At 41.9% G+C, this 22522-nt stretch overlaps 1 protein-coding gene and 1 pseudogene across 1 annotated transcript in view; both read left to right on the forward strand.

Annotated features, from left to right (window-relative positions):
• Positions 1-22522, forward strand: part of EYS (eyes shut homolog) — a 1188193-nt gene that overhangs the window by 1123921 nt on the left and 41750 nt on the right. The window contains 5 exon segments of the mRNA XM_036415133.1: positions 2102-2111; positions 13560-13724; positions 14522-14668; positions 20349-20432; positions 20435-20522. Of these exon segments, the coding sequence (XP_036271026.1) occupies positions 2102-2111; positions 13560-13724; positions 14522-14668; positions 20349-20432; positions 20435-20522 (494 nt within the window).
• On the forward strand, positions 9907-10014 carry LOC118706239 (annotated as a pseudogene).

A 22522-nucleotide genomic window follows, 5' to 3' on the forward strand; every position in this document is an offset into this window, starting at 1 on the left:
ACAGCTTCCTCCTGCCTGGAAGGCTGTTCCTGTTCATCACCTCTTCCAAACTACCCATCATGCAACATTTCCTAATGAATCACTGTCTCCTTATAGCTAATCTACACAAAGCCTGTGTAGAACTTTCAATTTGCATGCCATAAGTTGATATCTAATTGTGTGCTGTTTTGTCATCCACAATCCCTACTTTCAATCATATGTAGTCACCATTGTCATAGTCAGAAACATTAGAATAACAATTTCATCATTTTAATCTTGTACCTCAGCAAGATTAATCTTAAATTCTGTTTGAACAAGCCTGGCCTCATGACTTCAGTTTTCTTTTGTATCCGTAACTGTATCATTCACATGGCCCATACCGAGTGAGAAATCAATAATTACTTGCTTATTGATTCTTCCACCAACAGAAAGACTCTGTAGATAAGCTATCCTGGTAGCTAATAATACTGTGTAGACATAGATTAATCTGGATTATAGTGAAGAAGTTAGGACCTAAATAAAGCAGGGAGGGGAGACATGTATCACTGTTTACATCACAAAATGTAAGTTACAATCTGAACATTAGCCCTGGCCAGCGTCACTCAGTGGTTAGAGCATTGGCCTGTGCACCAAAGGATGGTGGGTTTGATTCCTGGTCAAAGGCATGTACCTGTATTGCAGGTTCAATCCTTAGCCCCACTCAGGGTACTTTCAGGAGGCAACCAATAAATCTCTCTCTCTCTCTCTCTCTCTCTCTCTCTCTCTCTCTCTCCCTCCCTCTCCCTCTTCCTCTCCCTCTCCCTCTCCCTCTTTCCTCTCCTTCCACTTTCTCTAAAAATCAATGTAAAAAAATATCCTTAGTTGAGGATTAACAAAACAAGAAATCTGACAATAGCCTGTATTAAAAAGCTATAATGTCACAAAGGAATATTTTAGAAAAAAAACAAAAAAAACTGTAACATAATGATCTATGTGCCTAAGCCTTTTATGCATGTAGCTTCCTGTCAGTCACCAGCATGTAGGCCTTCTGTGCTGCGGTAATTAGGAAAGATCGCCTCGTATTTCATGCCAACTAAGTTCTTGTTTGCTTCAAGCCCTTAGTTATTCACTATGCTACAAATAAGACTGCATAAATATAGCTTGATGTTTTTCTGTGGAAATAAATGAAATGAATGTCATCCACAGAACGAAAAAAGAAAAATGACGGGAGGAGTGTCACAAAATCCAATTGGCTCAACCTGTGGTTTTTTTTTTTTTTTTTTTTTATAGAACTGTGGTATAAATCAGGCAGAAGGAAGATCCCTGATGAATGAGAGAGCAGGCTGCAGCCAATTCCTTCATATAAAACCTCTCCCAATTCCACAGGGCCGAGGCATTTTATAAACATAGCTGACAGTAGATGCTCACATTCAATTTTTTTTTACAACAGAAAAATGCTCATTATCTTCTCCTGTAATCACATCAGAATGGACTGGAAATTGTGAAAATTTCTTCCTAACAACCTCAAACTATCCAATCTTAGTTTTCGTGAAATTAAATATATTTGAGTTTAGTAAACTAATTCACTTTGCTAACTGAGAAATGTATAAGATTATCATATTTGACCAGTGCTCAAACAGGGTTAAAAATGACAAAAATATGTAAATTCTCACACAATCCCCTTTTACTACCACCCCCTTTTAATGGACACGAAGAGTGAATGTTCATTTAAGCATAGTTCAGTGGGGTTAACTGGGTGTCATGGAAGAACATCCAGAGGGCAGGAAAAAGACAAGAGCCAAGTACAGATCAATAAACTACAGCCCACATTTGCACTGTTTTTTTCTACACTTCCAGGAAGCACATATGGTTCCATCTTATGGAAATTCAAGTTTACCCATAAACTAGTACTTACATTCCTTGTTTTCATGGTCTTATCTCAGACAGCAGACAGCAAGAGAAAAACAGACTTTCTACTTTTTCTTGTTTCAGATACTTTTGTTCAAGAAACAGAAAAGGGTGGGCCCTCTATAGCCACAGGAAATGCATTTTGTCCCATTTCCATGTGCTCTGAGCACAGCAAGGCATATGCGTAATATTACTGTCACCCTGGACCCACAGTCTGCACCAGCATAGCTGGAAGTCGGGGCATGGTCTTGATTTGGCTACATAGTCAATGATAAAAGAAAATCACTAATTAGCTGCTTCCTATAATGTCCCTTACTGAGGACTAAATTTGCAAATCTGGCATGGAATTGCAGCAGCCAGTTTACATTGCCCACATTTTAATTGAATAATTGAATCCCTTGAAGTAGGCACTACATGGTCTCCACTATACACAGTGACAAATGAAGACACATCGTGGACATGGCTGTGTACGGTTCTGATGCTTTCAAAGCTCTGGACTATCCATAGTTTAACAGTTCCATCAACATTACAGGAAGCTGAGTACCGGTCACTGTGATTAGAAGCCATACAGATCTTAGAATCAACAGACTGTATGCTCCTTAAGAGTTCATCGAAAAATCTCCAGTCATCTTAGTTTTAGTTGAGTACCCACTAAAGCAGAGACTGTCACAGATTGTCACTGACTATGGAGTAAAAATGTCTAGAATCCTATACCACTCAATATGTACTGCTCTGGTAGGTGAGATTTCATTCAACCTAGATATACACTGAGTGGCCAGATTATTATGATCTCTGAATGTGTAATAATCTGGCCACTCGGTGTGTGTGTGTGTGTGTGTGTGTGTGTGTGTGTGTGTGTGTATATATATATATATGTATATATATATATATATATATATATATATATATATATATATATATATATGAGGCCCAGTGTATGAGTTTATGCATGGGTGGGGTCCAGCCAGCCTGGCCAAGGAAGAGGACATGGGCAGTTGGCCAGCCTGCCTGCTGGTCGAACTCCTAGTTGCATATTTTGTATATTAGCCTTTTATTATATAGGATATACACTGAGTGGCCAGATTATTATGCATTCAGAGATCATAATAATCTGGCCACTCAGTGTATTTTTCCTTTGCACCCCTTTATCTTTGATTCAAATTCCATAAATGTCTTCCATTATTTTTCTAAAATCATTCACACTTATCTAACTCTTCATTCATATTGCCTTAACTTTTTTTCTAAACTCTGAATATACCCTCTCATAGCCATGAGCAGTCAACTAAAACTCATCTTAGTTTATGTTAGTGTCTCCGTGTCAGCATCCTTATACCACAAAGTCAAGAATATTTGATAAAATGGTAGTTTCTGTCTTTGGGAAATCTAAAAGTGTTACAGATGTAGAACCATACTCAAAAATTCCCACGACGCGAGTCTGCACAAATAATGGTTCTTTCAGAAGGTAGATCCCTCTGAGAGTCAGGAGCCACTCAGCAAGCAGATTCACGAGATGGAAAAGTCAGAGCATCATCTCATGGCTCCTCACCCGCCTTTTTGTTCACTAAGGATGGAGAGGAGGAGGGGAGCGGCAAGACCCACTTGCCACTTAGAGTTTCTGAATCCATTTGAAAAGATCTTTTAAAACAGTAATTTATTGCTAGAGACAATCCTAGGAAGTGTTATTATTTTCATTACCATATTTTCAAAAGAAATAAATAAGAGGATGTGAGTGGCCAGAAATTACATTAGCACAAAGGCCAAGATTAAACACATATCTTTGTAGTATCTGGGACTCTGCTTACCTCTGTTGCAAGTCTATCATCATTTTTAGAGGGCTAAACTAGAGGGCATGACATTATTTTACCATATTGGGAGAATAGTTTGAAGAAATAAAAAGTTACATTCACTCTTTCTCTACTAAAAAATTGAAATTTTATTCTATATTAAATACTTCAGAAAGTTTAATTTTTCTTTCTATTGGAGTTAAAAGATTGTTGGATCAGGAGGATGAGAGCTATCAGATTTCTCTCCTGATAAAGTCACAATATAACCTTTAACTAGAGGCTGCTGAAATACACCTGGATTTCATAGTGCTGCCTATATAAGTTTTATTTTTTTCTTATTTTTTATTTTTTTAAAAATTTTCAATTATAGTTTAAATTCAAATTGTCAGGTATTAGTTTCAGATGTACAGCAAAGTGGTTAGAAAATTATGTGCTTTGCAGAGTTATGTAAATGTTTTAGACTCCCAAAAGGCTCCCTCAGAACAATCCAAGGAACGGCCCGAACCAAATGGTGCTGAGCCCTCAGGCAGGCTCCTGAGAGTGAGCTTCGGCCTCTTCCCAGCTCGTAGTCCCAATTTCTGAGGGGTCCTTCCACACAGAGCAAGTGAGGCACCACATGTGCGGCTCCATGGTTTAAACACACAGTGACTGACTAGAATCAGTGGGAAGAACAGAAATTCCCTCCAATGCGCGGGCTTGAGTTAATTCTTCTGTTCTTGAGTCTTATTCTTCCTTTTTTGATCTTCATTAGGAATCCATGGCTCAATGCTCTAGCTACTCTTCTTCAGGTCTCCCTTCAAATTAATGCTAATTACTAATACTTGATTTGAATTTTGTTTTGGGGAGTTGTTTTTTTTTGTTTGTTTGTTTGTTTTTTCAGAACTCCATTACAATTACCATGAGATGGCAAGGTTACTCACAGTTCTGTCTCTCTTTTCTCTTTGTTTCCCTCTTTTTTCTCCAGATAAAACTCACCTATGTGATTTCTCCTGGGCTTACTATCTGACACCTTTGATACCCTTCCTCACTCCTATATAACCAATTTCCTCTTCTTGGCCATACTTTCCAACTAAAATCTAAATCAGAGACAATACTGACAAGGTCCAGCCAGGATAGAGAACCACTGATATAAATAGTAAAACCTTGCCAGGCCAGCTTGATTCAGTGGTGCGTCTCAACCTATGAACTAGGAGGTCACAGTTTGTTTGTTTTTTTGTTTTGTTTTTATTATTTATTTATTTATTTATTTATTTTAATATATTTTTTTTTTTTGCCCCCCTCCCTCCCTCCCACACATCCCCTCCCTCCCTGGAGTTTTGTGTCCATTGGTTGTACTTATATGCATGTATCAATATATAAGTCCTTCGGTTGATCTATTATCTCCCCTAGATCTTCCTCCCCTCCCCGCTGTAATTTGACAGCCTACTTGTTGATATACTGTCTCTATATCTATCTTTTGGTTCATCAGTTTATAATGCTCTTTATTATCCACAAATGAGTGAGGTCATGTGGTGTTTCTCTTTCATTGATTGGCTTATTTCACTCAGGAGGTCACAGTTTGATTCCCAGTCAGGTCACAGGCCCAGGTTGCAAGCTCAATCCCCAGTGTGGGGCATGCAGGAGGCAACTGATGAATAATGATTCTCTCTAATCATGGGTGTTTCTATATCTTTCTCCCTCTCCCTTCCTCTCTGAAATCAATAATAATATATATTTTTAATACTAAAACCTTGTCAAAACCGGTTTGGCTCAGTGGATAAAACGTCGGCTTATGGATTGAAAGGTCCCAGGTTTGATTCCGGTTAAGGGCATATACCTTGGTTGCGGGCACATCCCTAGTAGGGGGTGTACAGGAGGCAGCTGATTGATGTTTTTCTCTCATTGATGTTTCTAACTTTCTATACCTCTCCCATCCCCTCTGTAAAAAAAAAAAAAAAAAAAAAAAAAAAAAAAAAAAATCAATAAAATATATATATATTTTTTTTTTTAAATACTAAAACCTTGCCGAAACCGGTTTGGCTCAGTGGTAGAGCATTGGTCTGCAGACTGAAAGGTCCCAGGTTTGATTCCGGTCAAGGGCATGTACATTGGTTGTGGGCACGTCCCCGGTGGAGGGTGTGCAAGAGGCAGCTGGTTGATGTTTCTCTCTCATCGACGTTTCTAGCTCTCTATCTCTCTCTCTTCCTCTCTGTAAAAAATCAATAAAATAGCCGAAACTGGTTTGGCTCAGTGGTAGAGCGTCGGTCTGCGGACTGAAGGGTCACAGGTTCGATTCCGGTCAGGGGCATGTATGTTGGTTGCGGGCGCGTCCCCGGTAGGGGGTGTGCAAGAGGCGGCTGGTCGGTGTTTCTCTCTCATCGACGTTTCTAGCTCTCTATCTCTCTCCCTTCCTCTCTGTAAAAAATCAATAAAATATATTTTTTAAAATCAATAAAATATATTAAAAACAATAAAACCTTTAGGCTTAAAAACAAACTATAAGCAAGCAATCCAGTAAATACTTCTAAGTAATTTAGGGAACAAAATGCCATAAACTTAACAATTATTACCTGCTTGTGATGCAAGCATTTAATTTTATTATTTTTCTCCAAAGTTTTTATGTATTTTGGACCTATTACCATCACCACCACCCACCCCTACTGCATCAGACAATTCTTTTTTTTTTTAATATATTTTATTGATTTTGTACAGAGAGGAAGGGAGAGAGATAGAGAGCTAGAAACATCGATGAGAGAGAGTCATCCATCAGCTGCCTATTGCATGCCCCCCACTGGGGATATGCCCACAACCAAGGTACATGCCCTTGACCGGAATCGAACCCAGGACCCTTCAGTCCACAGGCCGACGCTCTATCCACTGAGCCAAACTGGTTTCAGCTGCATCAGACAATTCTAAGAACCATCTGAAACAGCCTGGAATGGCCTGGTGACTCTCTAAGCCTTTTTCATCTTTCCGTCCAGAATATCCATGGCTACCAGTACATCTTCCACCTTGCTTATCATCACCGTTTTTTGTTTTGTTTTGTTTTTTTATCATTGTTACTATCACTACCATCCCTGTCTTCAGACTAAGTTCTTGTTTCATTGCTAAGCACTGTCCTCTGTTTGTGATGAGACCAGATGATATTCTGACCACTGCATCTTATCTCCCATGAGACGATTTCCTCTAACCAACATTATGAGTTGTTAAAATGCCAAGCATGGTTCACCACAACACACCACTTCAGAGCTCTCTGCCTAGCAGGAACTGTAGCATTCAGTTATGGCTTGTCTTTCTAGCCAAAGAGAGACCAAATTTGTTTGTTTGTTTGTTTGTTTTTCTGTACATTCTGAAAGAAATTTTACTCACTTGCTAGATCTCATTGCTCGTAACTTCTATTCATCTAAAGTCATTTCTTATTGTTTTCTTCCTCCCCTTTTATCGCTTGCACAACATAATTTTTCTAAACCCTTCCTTCTAGCATAAGCAGATAATATCCAACAACTATCCTTTGCTTCGTCAAGAAATATTCTTCCTACACCTGGTTTCATTGAGAGTCATTGTGGGTTTGTGCTCTGCATGCCAAATGACTTAATTCCAAAATTTTCATTTAAAAAAGAAAAGAAAATGAAAAAAGCAAACATCTCATTATACCATATATTTCTCAAAGTTACTGAAAAGAATAACGTTCTAGCAAAATACTGAATTTGAGACTAAAAATAATGGATAGCATAGGTGGCTGTTTGAAGTAAGGCTTTGCTTATATTATTAGGTGTTAAGCCAAGAAATTCCAATTACAATAAATTACAAGATAGTGACATGAGATGTGTAAATGGATGGTAACAAACTATAACTTCAAGTCACTTTACTTGATCTTCGTGGTTGACTCTCCAATTTTTGTTGGGTCAGAGTGATTCACTGAAACAAGGAAGACTACTATAGCTTTAAGGAAGGAGGAGAAAAAAAGGAAAAGGAAAATTCTACTCCAAAAGTTAACTGGGACCAGATGTGAGCCGCAGCTTGGGGACCAGCTTTGTATTATGAAGCAGGGGAAGAAAGTGGAGTTCACAAAGCTAAGGGCAGGCCACAGTGGAGAGGAAAGGAATAAAACAGGCATTTATTGAGTACCTGTTATGTGCTAGGTCAGCAGGTGCTGATATTTAATATTCAATATCACTGAATTTTGAGGAATTGTTAGGAGATACGATTGTCCCCCTTCCTCCTCAGAAGGGAGCACTCGGGAGAGCTGGTGGAGGGAGCTGACGCTGCAATCAGACACTCTCCTCTCTATCTCTGCTGCATGGGTGTGGGTTCTGCAGTCACACTGTCTGTCTCAGGGGCAGGCCCAGCCACCCAGCAGCTATGTGACCTTTCGAGGCCCCCGTGCATCACCATCACCCCACAAACCTTATAGATTTCCTGCCCCCACGAATCTGTGTTTCATCTACTTACCGTCTCCCAGCAACCTCAGAGGCACAGGCCAATTGAGTTTCGTTTTGCTCTTCTTTCCTGGTTTGCTTTATAAAGGCAACAAAGGCCTCCCTCACAGACGGCGACATGCTCTGTGGGGCTCGTTGCAAAATGAAAATGGAGGGCTCCTTGTCCAGGAAGCAGAGAAACAATGCCATGAAAGGTACTGAAAGCATTTTGCTTTCCTTCAGTGGTCTCTCAACTTTTTACGGTGCCTTTTCTTTATTATTTATGTGAGTCCACATTAGGAAGAATTAAAATGTGAAATTATGAGCATGAACTTTACCGTTCATGTTTATATTCTGCAATGCTAGTTTGAAATGCGCATATGAGAACTTTTCACTCATAGGCAGGATCACTGAAACAGCACAGCTGGGAGTGCACAGTCTGTGCAGGCATCCGTGCTTCTTTCTTGTCAGAACAGTAGAGGCACTGCACAGAATTGTCAGCTGTGTCTATTTCACCCCTTCACCCATGCACATCTGTCCACACGACCTTTGGCCTACTATTGGGTAAGGAATGATGCAAAGGAAAAACACTAGGGACTTCCTTCTCCTTCCCTTTCCCTCTGCCATCCTTTTTGGTGTAAATAATTAGCTGATACCGGGAGAAAGAAAGGAATGCGAAGGTCCTGCTTATTCGTGTTTCTTAGACCACCATTGCCTTTCTATGCTGGAAGTAGATTCCGGTTCAGTTGGAAAGCATGTCCTCTGAGAACTGTCAGCACCTCTACCTCCTCAGCTGTTAGATGAGGATGCTTTTCTTGCACTTGGTGGAATCTCCATGAATTCCTGGGATTGTGGGGATTCTGTTCTCATGGGATATCACAGACATTACATGTCAATAGGGTGGCAAGAAACAGCCAACATTGCATCTCTGATCCACTGTCCCATGGCATTCACTTTCCAAATACAGTTCAAAGAATTTCAAAGAGTGACAGCGGAGCATTGAACCAAGGACAGGATCCTTCTGAGCATAGAGCCCTGTGTGACAACACAGGCCACAGGCCCTGGCCCTTCTAGGGTTATTGCCATCAGCCGAGCTTTGTGTAAAACCAGATGGGGAGCCTGCTAATCAAGTATTTCCAGGACCTAACTTCAAGGATTCTCATGTAAGTTCTAGAATCTGTATTTTTTTAGCCAAAACCAGTTTGGCTCAGTGGTAGAGCATCGGTCTGCGGACTGAAGGGTCCCAGGTTTGATTCCGGTCAGGGACATGTACCTTGGTTGTGGGCACATCCCCGGTAGGGGGTGTGCAAGAGGCAGCTGGTCGATGTTCCTCTCTCATCGACGTTTCTAGCTCTCTATCTCTCTCCCTTCCTCTCTGTAAAAAATCAATAAAATATAGAATTTGTATTTTTTATAAGATCTCTGTGTGGTTGGGATGGATGTCTAGGTTTGCAAAACACCCGCTAGAGAAATCCCAAGCCCTTAAAATATGTCCACCTGCCCTAGCTGGTTTTGCTCAGTGGCTAGAGCATTGGCCTGCAGACTAAATAGTTCCAGGTTTGATTCAGGTCAAGTACACATGCCTGGGTTGTGGGCTTAATCCCCAGTAGGGGGTGTGCAGGAGGCAGCCGCCCAATGATTCTCTCTCATCATTGATGCTTCTATCCTCTCTCCCTCTTCCTTTCTTTCTGAAATATCTGTAAATATATATGTAAATATATATATGTAAATATATATATATAGTTCTGCCACCTACCAGTTCTCCACCTGGAAGGCATAAGTCTGGAGTGGAAAGAGTAACAAAGGGAAGGAAAACAACCCTGATAGAGCCATGGGTTGTAAATAAACACTAGCACCATGCTACTGTACAAAGGCATGTCTGTGGTTCCCTGTCTTTGGACAAATAAGAGGCAAAGAAATGTTGATCTGGAGAAATCTGCAGGCTCAAGGCCAACCATCCCACATAGGGGAAGAAGAAAAAAAGATGCTGTCATCTGCTTGAGAGTCTGATTGGCTCCCTGGCTCTCTGATGCCCACCCCTTGCTCTGTAAGCAGAGGTGTCTGTGCACTGACTTCGGCCTCTTTCCCCAGGCTGCTCCTGTCTGAGGCCCCCAGCCCTGGGACCGACCCTGCCTTTCCACCTGGCTCTTTCAGCCAGCTTCTTCGGAACCACCTTCACCTTCTCCCTCTTCCTCAACTCTTCACTCCAAGTGGATCTGGTCTTTCAAATTTTCCTGCCAGATCACACACTGTTGCCTTGCCTGCTCCCTTAGCCTCTGCTATTGTGCTGAACAAGGTAAAGGAGAGAAAGACCTGCAGGCGGTGTAGGGGGGTGGGCTGCCTAAGGCACTGGAAAGCAGAAGACAGAAACATCATTAGGCATGTTTAAACTCTGCCTCTGTTTTTCTGGTGACTCTGCCCTAGACCCTGCCTTGACAATCTTGCCTCTTGAGTTTCTTGAATGACCTTTCAATGAGACTCCTTATCTGCTTCCATGTCTTCCCTCAACATGGCTTTGAGATTCCTTTAAAATTCAGCTCTAATATAAATCTCTTATTCAAAATCTTTTCATGGTTCCTGAAACTCTCGAGAAAAAAAAATATTTAAATCCTTTATTGTCCGATGTTAGGCCCTTAAAGAGACGGCTGTTTCTGTCACGGACACGAAGTGCCCGCCAGGCCCCACGCTCAGCAGGTCTGGAAGCACCTGTTCTCTGCTCTCCCGGGGCTGTGGCAATGTGCTTCCCCCTGCTCTGAGCTTCAGCCCTGCCCCTTTCCTCATCCACCAGTCAATTCTTGTTTGTCGTTTTATGAGCTGGCTAGAAATCAACTTAAAAATCACCTCCTTTTCAATTTCCCAACCCTCCTCTCCACCCCATCTTAATAACCGTCCCCCGTTACTGCTTCTCCTCTGCTCCCCATGGCACTTTCAGACCAACCTCCTGTGTCCTCCCAACCAGGCTGCGAGGACCTGGAGGAGGAGAATGCGGTTCCTGCAGGAAGGAGGCTGTCAGCCACTGGGGACAGAAGGAGTGGCAACAAGACCCGAAAGAAGGGTGGCGAGAATAAATCTGCTCTCCCACCACCTCACAGCTCAGTGGGCAGAATACTGTCCCATGCCTACCCCCTAGACCAGTGGTTGGCAAACTGCGGCTCGACAGCCACATGCAGCTCTTTGGCCCCTTGAGTGAGGCTCTTTCACAAAATACCATGGCCTGGGCGAGTCTATTTTGAAAAAGTGGCGTTAGAAGATGTTTATGTTTAAAAAAAAAAAAAAAATGGCTCTCAAAAGAAATTTCAATCGTACTGTTGGTATTTGGCTCTGTTGAATAATGAATTTGCCGACCACTGGACTAGACCATTGGGAGAACAATTCGGATGCCCACCAGAATTTCTCAAAAAGACCACAGACCACTCGCCTATCATTCTCCTCTCCAGCCCTCTCTCCCTAGGGCTTCTACATCTCCACAGCTGCCTGAGAGGCTGTCTCCAATCTCTCACGGAGGTTTTCTCCTTTCTGCCTAACCGCCTTCCTGAATCTATGCTTCCTCCTGGGAGCTCTTTACACTTAAATATACAACCCAGATAGCCTGCTGCAGCATTACAGGTGGAAAGAAATCACAAAAGAGATGAGAGAGGAGAGAGAGAGAGAGAGAGAGAGAGAGAGAGAGAGAGAGAGAGAGATTGATTTGCTATTTGTCCCCAACGTGCTTACACAGTGGCTCTCCACCTTTGTTGTATATTAGATTCACCAAAGGAGCATCCAAAAATAACTCAGCTCAGGGACCAGGGAAGAGTTATTAGAAAAACAGAGGCAGAGTTCAAACATCTCTAAATGATATTTCTTTTCTTTTTTTTAATCCTCCCTCAAGAATAATTTCCCATTCATTTTTACAGAGTGGAAGGGAGGGAAAGAGACAGAGAGAGATAAACATCAATGTGAGAAAGCTTGCTTCCACATACGCCTCAACCAGGGCTGGGGATCAAGCTCTCAACTGAGGTAGGTGCCGGAATCGAACCTGGGACCCTTCAGTCTACAGGCCAATACTCCATCCACTGAGCCAAGCCGACTAAGGCTAAATGATATGTCTGTCTTCTGCTTTCCAGCACCTTTGGGAGCTCACCTCCATACACTACCCCAGTCCTGCTGGTCTTTCTCTCCTTTACCTTGATCAGCCCAATGGCAGAAGCCAAGGGAGCAGACAAGGCCCCACCCTTAGCGTTACAGGAGAGGGTTGGGGGGAGGGCGCTGTACATATGATAACAAATTCCATCCATGTCCCAGAACTCACTCCTGTTTTCTGCCTTTTCTTTCTATGGGGTCCTTACATTCTTCTTCCAAGCAGAAGTCCTTGCTTCAATTCCCTACCTGCAAGCCTCGGTATAAAGGTCTACAAACACAGCTTTCAGAAACCGGGGGATTTTTTTTTTTTTTATCCCTTTTCCCTGTCAATAGATCTTTTGCCCCCACCTAGTTCTAGAAGCTCAGTCTTTGCCTAGGTGTGTTCTACCACCTACCAGTGCTTCACCACCTGCCAGGTCTTATACCCTTAACCATCCCCGGCCTTCCTAATGCCACCAAAACTACTGCTGGAACCTCTCCTGGTCCCTGAGGCTAAGTCTCTCTCAGCCATCTCCCTTTTTCCTATGGGTCTCTCTCAGCGGTATCCTGGATTCTCCGGGCACTGGAATTCCCTGTGCTGGAGGGGGATCTGCACTAATGGGGGAGAGAGAGAACAAGAGCACAGAAGCAACCCATCTCTTCCTAGTCGTGGTGGCATGGCCAAGAGCTTTTGCAATAGAACAAAGATAGCATACCCCGAGCAGCTATAGAAATAGATCTTCTTTATCCTCCCCTCAAACCATGGAGAGAATTTCAAAGCCGATGCTAGGTTTCTCCATCGTTTGAATCTTGTTAACTACCAGAGCAGCTTTACTCTTAGAAAGACCTACTCATTGTACAATGTGCACGAAATTTCACCAGACAAAAAAAGAAAGAGCTTTTCTTTTTTTCTTCTAAAATATATTTTATTGATTTTGTACAGAGAGAAAGGGAGAGAGATAGAGAGTTAGAAACATCGATGAGAGAGAGTCATCGATCAGCTGCCTCTTGCACACCCCCTACTGGGGATGTGCCCGCAACCAAGGTACATGCCCTTGACCAGAATCGAACCTGGGACCTTTCAGTCTGCAGGTCGATGCTCTATCCATTGAGCCAAAATGGTTTCAGCAAAGAAAGAGCTTTTCATTCCAACTTTTTAGGTATTAATTATATCCCTGGGTGACGAGAATCCTCGTGGCTTAAAAAGGAAAACACCTCTTGGTGCTCAGACAGTTTCCATGGGTATGAATATAACTATGGGCAGTCACACACATGCCCAAGTGCTGAGGAGAGGCTGGACATGTTCAAACTCCCTGCCCTGCTCTGTAACTCAGAGGCAGCCAATGAGATGAGGCTGGCTGGGCTGCTCAAAGCCCTCTGGTGAGGGTGCCTCCTGATCTTCTCATTCCAGGGCTGAACGGCCATGACTCCCTGGCAGTGGGTTTGTGCAGCAGCCGTGTGGTATACAGTTACAACCTGGGCTTCGGTGTCGCAAGTCTCAGCAGCGATCCTCTTGATCTGAGCCTTGGGATGCACATGGTCCGTCTGGGGAGGCGCTTTCGAATGGGCTGGCTGAAGGAAGAGTCATCCCTTCATCTGCTGCTCAGATTTCTCGGTGCCAGTGCAGAATTTGGGCGGGTCTGTGAGAAGGCCAGAGGCCATGCCGCATGCCCCCACGAAGTTCACATAGGGATGATGTCAACTAAGTGACATGGGAATAGGTAAGGGGGTGTGTGTGTCTGATATAAATAAGAAGAGAGAACTCATTCAGAAGATGCTTCCCCGAACAGGTGATGTGTGAGCCTAACTGGTAATAAATAGAAGTTTGGAAAAAGAGCAGCCGCCAATGTGGACTTCAAGAACACAAGTAGTTCTGTGTGGCTTTCAGGTGAGGGGAAGCAAGAGATATGTGATTAGAGGTAGACAGGGTCTGAACCATCAAAGGACTTAGATGTCACGCTAAGATTCCATCTTTATCCAGGGAGCTGTGGAGAAGGACTGGGAAATTTAAGAAGGGGGTTAGGCACTATAGTTGGTTTCCACTTTCGGATAATTGGCTCTGGGGGTTGTATTGAAACTGGATGTGAGAGGGAGGCAAGGCTAGAAGGAGGAGGACCAGCAGGTTGCCGGCTCCTACGTCTTTGAAGAACTGTGATCTTGAGTGAAATGCAAAACCACCACTGCTATATTAATATATCCATGGTAACAGACACCAGCAGAGAAGCAAGGAATTGAGTGAAGTGTTTATTTCCTCAAAATTCAGGTCTTTGTCATGCCAAGTTAATGGGAAATAAAAAAGAGTATCTTAGCAGTTCACTCTAGGGAATTAATTCCTTTCTTAATAGGTTTTGATTTTTTTTTTTTTCCTTTTGGAGGTAGATGATCATAAAAATACATCCATCACCTCCCCAGGAAGACTGGTTGGCATCAATGTCTTCAGTCAGTTTTATGTAGGTGGCTACGGTGAGTACACTCCAGCTCTCTTGCCAAATGGAGCCGATTTTAAAAATGGCTTTCAAGGTAAGGCATGGGTGATATTTATACTATACCTGCTTATTTCAAAACTTATAAAAATAAAAAAATGTTTAAGGAGTATACTTCTAGTTCCCAAACCAGCAATTTGGATTGCTTTCTGATTGGACTTGACCAAAGTTTTATTTTAAAGGAAAGCATTTATTCTTATTAATCACTTACTATCTATGTGCTAGGTGTTTGGGATGTTTCAGTGAAAAGAAAAGAAAAAAACAAACAGATTTTTATACTTGTGAGTTTACATTCTAGTTGGTCAAAAGAGGGAAGAGATAATAAACACCACATATAATAAATAAGGAAATTATATAGTGGTATAAGGTGATAAGTTCTGTGGAGCACAAGAAAGGAAAAGTCGAATGTGAGTAGTTTGTTATATAGGGGAATTTTTAATATAGGGTAAGTAGTGTCGACCTCATAGAGTCACAGTGAAAACTGAAATTCCAGCCAACTTTGGAATGGAGTTGATATAAAAGATGAATGACAGACTGCAGCCAACTAACCCATGCCACCACGGTGTGCTCCCACTGAGGCCACCAGAAGCCAAGAGGATTAAGACCCAATTCCAGGCCTGGCCAGTGTGGCTCAGTTGGTTGAGCATTGTCTCATGCACTGAGATGTCACTGGTTCAATTCCCTGTCAGGGCACATGCCCTGGTTTCGGGCTCACTCCCCAATAGGAGCCCTGCAGGAGGCAGCCAATCAGTGATTTCCTGTGTTAAATGTTTCTCTCTCCCTCTTGCTTCCTCTCTCTCACTCTAAAAATCAATAAAATTATATTTTAAAAAAAGAAAAAAGACCCAACACATGCTAGGGTAAATTATCAGATCACCATCATCTGTTTCCTGTGTTCCAAAAGGAACATACATTCAGATCTTTAAAAAAAAAAAAAAAAAAAAAGTGATTTATAAAATAAACATGATTTGAATTGTTATAATAATGCATTTAGTGAAAATAAGCTTTTTGGTGGATCCCTGGTCCCAGGATATTCGGTCAAGGGGCTGCTCAGTATAGTACCCTGAGCCATTCTCCCATGACCAGCCTAATCTCCATCTAAAATCAAGGAACAGGTACCAGGATGTGATGCAGGACCCTGTGAGACATCCAAAGCCCTCTCAGGCACTTGAGCTCTCTGCCTGCCTGGCATCATCTCCTTCCCCACCTTCACAGACTTCTGCCTAAACACTGACGCAGGAGGCCACGCACTTGAAACATATGAAAGCAACACAGCTAATCCAACATAATACAAGGGCGGGTTTCAATACAAGTAGTTCATTGTGCCAGGGCTCTCAAAGAAATGTTTTCTTTGACTATGTAATCAGTGCTGATTCTCAGAAGGGTGTATTAAACAGTTTGAAGCAAGTTAAGGCACTATGCTAAATATAATCGAGAGCTCAATAGTTCTTTCACAGCAGGAGACCGTCTGGAAAGGATTGTGAGGGCATCACAAATCAATGAGTTTTTAAAAACATTCGGTTCAAGGACAAGGATGGGTAAACTTATGAATGTGTAAGAAGCACACATCTTCCATTCACTGAAACAGAGACCCCGTTGGAGAGTCATCAGAACTTGCTGTCATTTTATCACAGACAGGATACTGACATAAATAGTCTGGGTACAGCATCTATATATATAAAAGCCTAAGTAACTGTTACGACTGGACAGCTGGATGACCAGCCGGTAACTGTGACATGCACTGACCATCAGGGGCCAGACACTCAATGCAGGGGCTGCCCCCTTGTGGTCAGTGCACTCCCACAACCAACCTCCCGCGGTCCCTCCCCGGGCCAGCTGGCCCCAATTGGCCCCATTCGGAACTGGGCTAGATGGCCCCAATTGATGGCCAGGCTGAGGGACTCCCCCCATGCACGAATCTATGCACCGGGCCTCTAGTTAAGAATAAAAATGTGGGCTCTGGAACCCATCTGCCTGGGTATGCACCTCTGCCACCAGCAAGCTTCATGACCCTGGCTAGTAACCAAACGTCCCTGTGCCTTGCTGTGCCTCATCTATAAAATAGGATAATAGCAGCACTTGTCTTGCTTGTAGTTCTGAGAGCAAGTTAATGGAAAGAGACCAAAGATTACTACCTGGATTAGAGTGCTCCCTGTGTGAGTGATGATGGTGGTGCTGGTGGCGGAGGTGACATAGCTGCGGTCACACACTTGCTTCTCTTTCTCTTCTGCACAGACGGTGGGTAAGAAAGAGCACAGGCTCTGCTGTCAGGCTGTCTTCAGATTCGGGTCCTGTAGTCCAGCAGCTACGTACGTCCCTCTGAGCCTTTTACTTCAACTCTTCAAACCTCCATTTTCCCTCTGTAAGATAAAAATTCCTGCCCCATAGGCTTCTTGTGAGTTGATCAATTAGCTAAAGCAATGTTAAGTGCTCAACCCAGAGAGCAGCGCCTGATAAACACTCAATGAATGTTAACTGATAGTGGCACTCCATCCTATTGTCCTTGGACTGAAGTTTTCAGATTTACTGGAGTCCAGAGCTTCCTGGTTCCCTTGTGCTATTTTCTCCCCCTCTACTAGGCACTTTTCCTCACAGCTTGATAATGAGAACAAAGAGAGGCTTTCTTCAAAACCTGTCATTTTCCCCTTACGGGTGTTGTGAGCCTGAGGTCAGCACTCAAACAGCTGGCCCTCCTGTCAGACAAACTCAGGATTGCAGGTCCTGAAGGCTGTCAGCAGCCATTGTCCTCAGGTAGGATGCGGATCTTGGGAGGGTCTTCTTGGAACTTGACACTCAATCCACAATCTTACCAAAGCTCTGGGACCTAATTTTATCATTTGACTCTTGAATTCTCTCTGTCTGCCTGCCTCTTCTCAATTATAAATCAGCATTTTCTATGAACTGTAGGTTGTGGACAGTCATTACCAACCTACCATAAATACCAGATAAATCGTAAACCTATGCTTTCCCAAAACTGAACTCTGCTGGTTCTAGAGAAGGATATAGGGTGACTTCTTTAAAATATAGACTTCTGAACCCTACCAGAACTACTTAGTCAAAATCTCCATAATGGGATCTAAAAATTTGCATTTCAAGTAAGCCTTCCCAGATTTGAAATCACTACATTAATTAATCATAACAAAGCAGAGTTATGGCGGAATTTAGTAATTAGCCTGGCCTTAGCCTAATTATTAAATTCTAACATCACTAGCACAAATAAATAAAGCCTACTTATTTCTCTTTAGAATGGGGATTAAATCACACTAAGTACAAGATTATCTGATTTAGGCTTTCCCGTTTCTATAAACACTGCAGATAAACAAGTCTAAGCCAGAACTCCTCAGTCTGAAATACAAGTCATTACCGTTAATGTAGTCCATTTGTTTCTGTTCTGGAAATGGCTTGTCATGAGTCATTATTTTCCCTATAACCTTTAATGGTGATAAAGATATTGACGTTTTTTAACTCTTCTACAGATTAAATCATCTACGTATGCCAAGCTAAAAAGTCATTCCTGATCACCTGTCTTAGTAAAGGGAATTCTCCCCTGTTCTCCAAAGTGGCATCTATTACCAAGCTGCAGGCTCTCAGGTTGAGGGTCAGGGATGGGCTTTAGTGGGTTCCTGAGTGTGATGAAATCATGCATGCAAATGTGTGTGCATTTTTCTAGGAGAAGGCCTATAGCTTTCCTCAGTGTTCTAAGATCTGTTACTTTCACTGACTGGCCTATTTAATCCTGACATAGAATTAAAAATTGCTTTTGATGAGTGTGAACATGGGAAATCTATTATCCCATCCATCTGTTCTTCTAGTGTTATAGCAGCTAGTGTTCTCTGATACAGGGATTATTAAATATTTATTACTTAACTGAACAGAGTGGACATAAAATAGATTCGAATTCATTAACAACACCATAAGGATGTTATTCCAACCTGAAAGTGCCCTACACTGTCAGTACAGTCAGTTTCTTTAGTTCAACTTTTCTCCCTTTCTCTTTTTTAATTGCATGAACTTTTTCAAACCAGAGTCAATAAGGAGGGAAAATAAGTTTACTGCAATAATTTAAATATCATTTTACTGTCCAGAAAAAAAAAAGAAGCCATTACTTATTTGAAATCTAGTATGTTTGACTAGGTTTCAAATATGCACATGGCTCATGGCTCCAAAAATCTTTATCATAATTACTCTAACACCTGCAGGATAGATGAGGTGAATACCTGCTGCATGGTGCTGTACTAAGCAGATTTTATTTCATCTTCAATATTAATAGGAGTGAAGTTTCACAATGTACCTTCTACAACTGGCTCCCACTATAATTGCCTTCAAACTGATGATATGTTGACTGAAAGGAAGTATCTCTCTAAAATAAACACATGTAACTAATTGTATTTGCTAAATGTTTCTCTACATATATCACTGTTGGGTTTTTAGTCAAAGCATGTTTTAGCAGTTCCTCATAACAAAATTATGTCTTATCCATATAAAAGGGGAGAGGTTTTATATGAACAGTTTCAGACATTAATATATATTATAATCAGTTAGCCAAGTGGTGTTTGTTGTTGTTGTTGTTGTTGTTGTTGTTTGGTGCATGATTATAAAAACTACAAAAACCTAGTACTAGGATCCTACAATATTTTGTTAAGAGAAGTTTTTATAAAGTAAATAAAGAATTTCTGAAATAGTGAGGAAGGGGGTCTGGGTGGGAGGTGAAATATAAGGTCTAACTGCCAATCATGATATGGACCAGTTTATGTATGTGACTTTATTCCTCTTAACCCACACAGTACTTATTTTTGTCCCCATTTTAAAGTTAAAAAGGTTGGCACTTAGTTAGGTTTGGGTCATTTTGTGAGAGAGATTGTAATTGAACAGGGACCCACCTGACTTCAGTCCTCCTTTTTGCTCTCTGCTGAGCACATTTTGCTAGGCAGGGGCATGAAAATCCCTACTGTGTTAGTTGAGCTACTTGGTTATTCCATATAAAGCAGTTGGCATTCATTCATTCACTTCTTCACCCAGTATACCATATTAGTGCTTTTTTTGCATAATAGCAGTAGTTGGGTGAAGAACAAAAATTAAATCTAAAGAAGAAAATTACAGTACTCTTATGATAAGAAAAAATTGGTGCAGGCTGAGGATGGTGCTTGTCCAGGAGAACTAGGTTAAAAAGCAAATTCTTGACCTTTCAAAACAAAACCTTTTTTTTTTTTTTTCACTGTGAGGAATTACTTAAGACTTGCTTCAGAAAATGTTTTGGAAATAAAATATAATCTAGCCTATCTGTTATCATTTTCTAGACTCTATTTATGGTTGTTGTTAATATTGATTTGTAGAACATTGTAAATAAACTCCAAGTCCTGAAGGAACTGAGAAAAATTACAGTACAGTTCAGTCTCCTAAACAATTCCATTAGTTAGCTAATGGGCTGCCCTTTTTTGTTATGTTTATTTAATATTGGGGTGGAAAAGACCTTTCTTTTTTCCCAGCTTACTTTATGTGTAATTGACAGATAAAACTTATGTATATTTAATGTGTATAATGCAATGGTTTGGTATATTGTGCAGAGTAACACTATCAAGTCAGTGAACACCTCCATCATCCAATTAATAAAATTTTTAAAAGAACAATATGTTACCTTAAAAGTGAGAAAATAACTGTCTTTCTATTTTATCTATTCCCTCCATTTTTTATATGAAGTATTTTCCCTTTTCTTCAAGGTTGCATTTTCACCATTCGGATTCGCACCAGGAAGGACGGCCGTGTCAGAAAGCTGGGGAATCCTGAGGGCCACTCAGATGCTGGCGCAGTGTTGGTCAGTGTGACACTTCTCCTTGTAGCTTAATGAACTGTGGCAATGGAGGGACCTGCATAGACAGTGGAGCTACTGTTTAATAAGTATGGAATTAGGAAGGAAGGTTGCGGGTAATCAGCACACCAGCTGGTACTTCAGTAACACAGACTGACTCTCATATCTTAAATGTTTTCAGGTTGACTTGCTAGATGACTAGGGGACAGATAAAGGAAACTAGAGAGAAATCAACCTGGCATTTGCATCATCTACTTAATTCTTTTAAGTTTTTTTTTAAAATATATTTTATTGATTTTTTTACAGAGAGGAAGAGGAATAGAGAGCTAGAAACATTGATGAGAGAGAGTCATCAATCAGCTGCCTCCTGCACGCCCCTTACTGGGGATGTGCCCGCAACCAATGTACATGCCCTTGACCGGAATCGAACCTGGGACCCTTTAGTCCGCAGACTGACGCTCTATCCACTGAGCCAAACCGGATTCGGCTCTTTTAAGTTTTTAAAAATATATTCTTATTAGTTTCAGAGAGGGAGAGATAAAAACATCAATGATGAGCCCAGCTAGAGTGGCTCAGTGGCTGAGCATTGACCTATGAACCAGGAGAACATGCCCTAATGTTAGGCTCAATCCCCACTAGGGGGCATGATGAGGCAACATTGGATGATTCTCTCTCATTATTGGCATTTCTCTCTCTCCTTCCCTCTTCCTTCGTCCCTGAAATCAATAAAAATATATATTTTTAAAAAGAATGGGAAGTGTCAGTATGAAAGTGAAGGTGAAGGTGCAGGTAGGAAATTCATCCTAACTCCTTATTGTCCCACATGGAACAAAGGCCTAGCTATTTCAACATACACCTGTTGCCAGCAAGATGACAAAACCTCTGTTCTTGTCTTCCTGAAAGAAAGATTTCAATCAAGAGACAAAGTTCAGCCAAGCTAGCAAGAATTTGTTGGCCGCAGCAAAAATACACATAGGATAGATAGTGAGACAAGGAAAGGTGTAGAAGAAGCAACTAGAGAGCCTAGGCTGAGCTGCTTTGGCTCACAGGGAAGTCAGAGTGAAGGGGGCCTTGGAGACAGGTTAAGGGGTTAGCCCAGGACGAGCTGCCACTGCCCAACTGCTCCCTTGATTGCAAGATTTGTGGGGTCCCTTAGAGGTTAGGGGATATGTGGCTGTTGGGGGGATGAGAGGGAGGGGAACAGTTCAGGAGTGCTCCCTTGGGGGAGAGCGCTCACTGAGTTTTTTTGTGTTAGGGTATTTCTCTCTCTCTTTCTCTTGCAGGTGGGAATCTTAGAGGAGGTCTCAGGGGAGGATCTCAATAGAATATTCATCAGCTGTCCAGGTGTGCTTTTTCCAGGGTCTCCTTCTCCACTGATTGTTCTGCACCAGGGCAGGGGTCATCAGCCAGTGCAGCTGGTCCTGAGGCAGCCACAGCAGCGCTTGTCTGGCTTTGTTGCTTTTCTGGGCCTAGATGTTATCTTTAGGGAGGAAAAGGTCAGGGGGAAAGGATACTCTGAGGAGGAGGCTCTTGTTTTCCCAGTTTTGCCCCTTGCTACACACCCAGGGCTACAGCCCTGGCGACCTTCTGTACCTGACACATCATCCTTACTCTGCTCATGTCTGTCCAGCTGCTTATAAGAGAGCCACGTGTGTTGATCTTGGAATACATCAAGCCACATACAGATAGACACAACTATTTTAAGATTATTTTGATTCATGTAGGAAATTTTTTTGACTTGTGATAATAAAAGTAGTATCTTTCAATTGTATAGCACTTTGTGGCCAACAAAGCAACTTTCTGCATACATTATTTCCATTGCCCCTAATTAAAACTTTCTAAATTAGTCAGGGACCATCCTAGCCCCAATTTAATCTATGGGAAACTAAGCCCAGTGATTATGAGTAAACAAGAGGATGTACCAGCATCTTGTAAGGAGTGCAGCAGGACCCAAAAGCAAATTTCCCAGTTCCTGGGTCAAGATTCTCTCAGAACCTAATTAGCAAGAAATTAGTTTAAAAGCGGCTAGCAATTAACGGTAGCTCCTTATCAGCTGGATATAATATATTCTTTTTAAAATATGTT

This window comes from Pipistrellus kuhlii, unplaced genomic scaffold (assembly GCF_014108245.1).
Source record: "Pipistrellus kuhlii isolate mPipKuh1 unplaced genomic scaffold, mPipKuh1.p scaffold_m20_p_5, whole genome shotgun sequence".
In the NCBI taxonomy this organism is placed as follows: Eukaryota; Metazoa; Chordata; class Mammalia; order Chiroptera; family Vespertilionidae; genus Pipistrellus; species Pipistrellus kuhlii.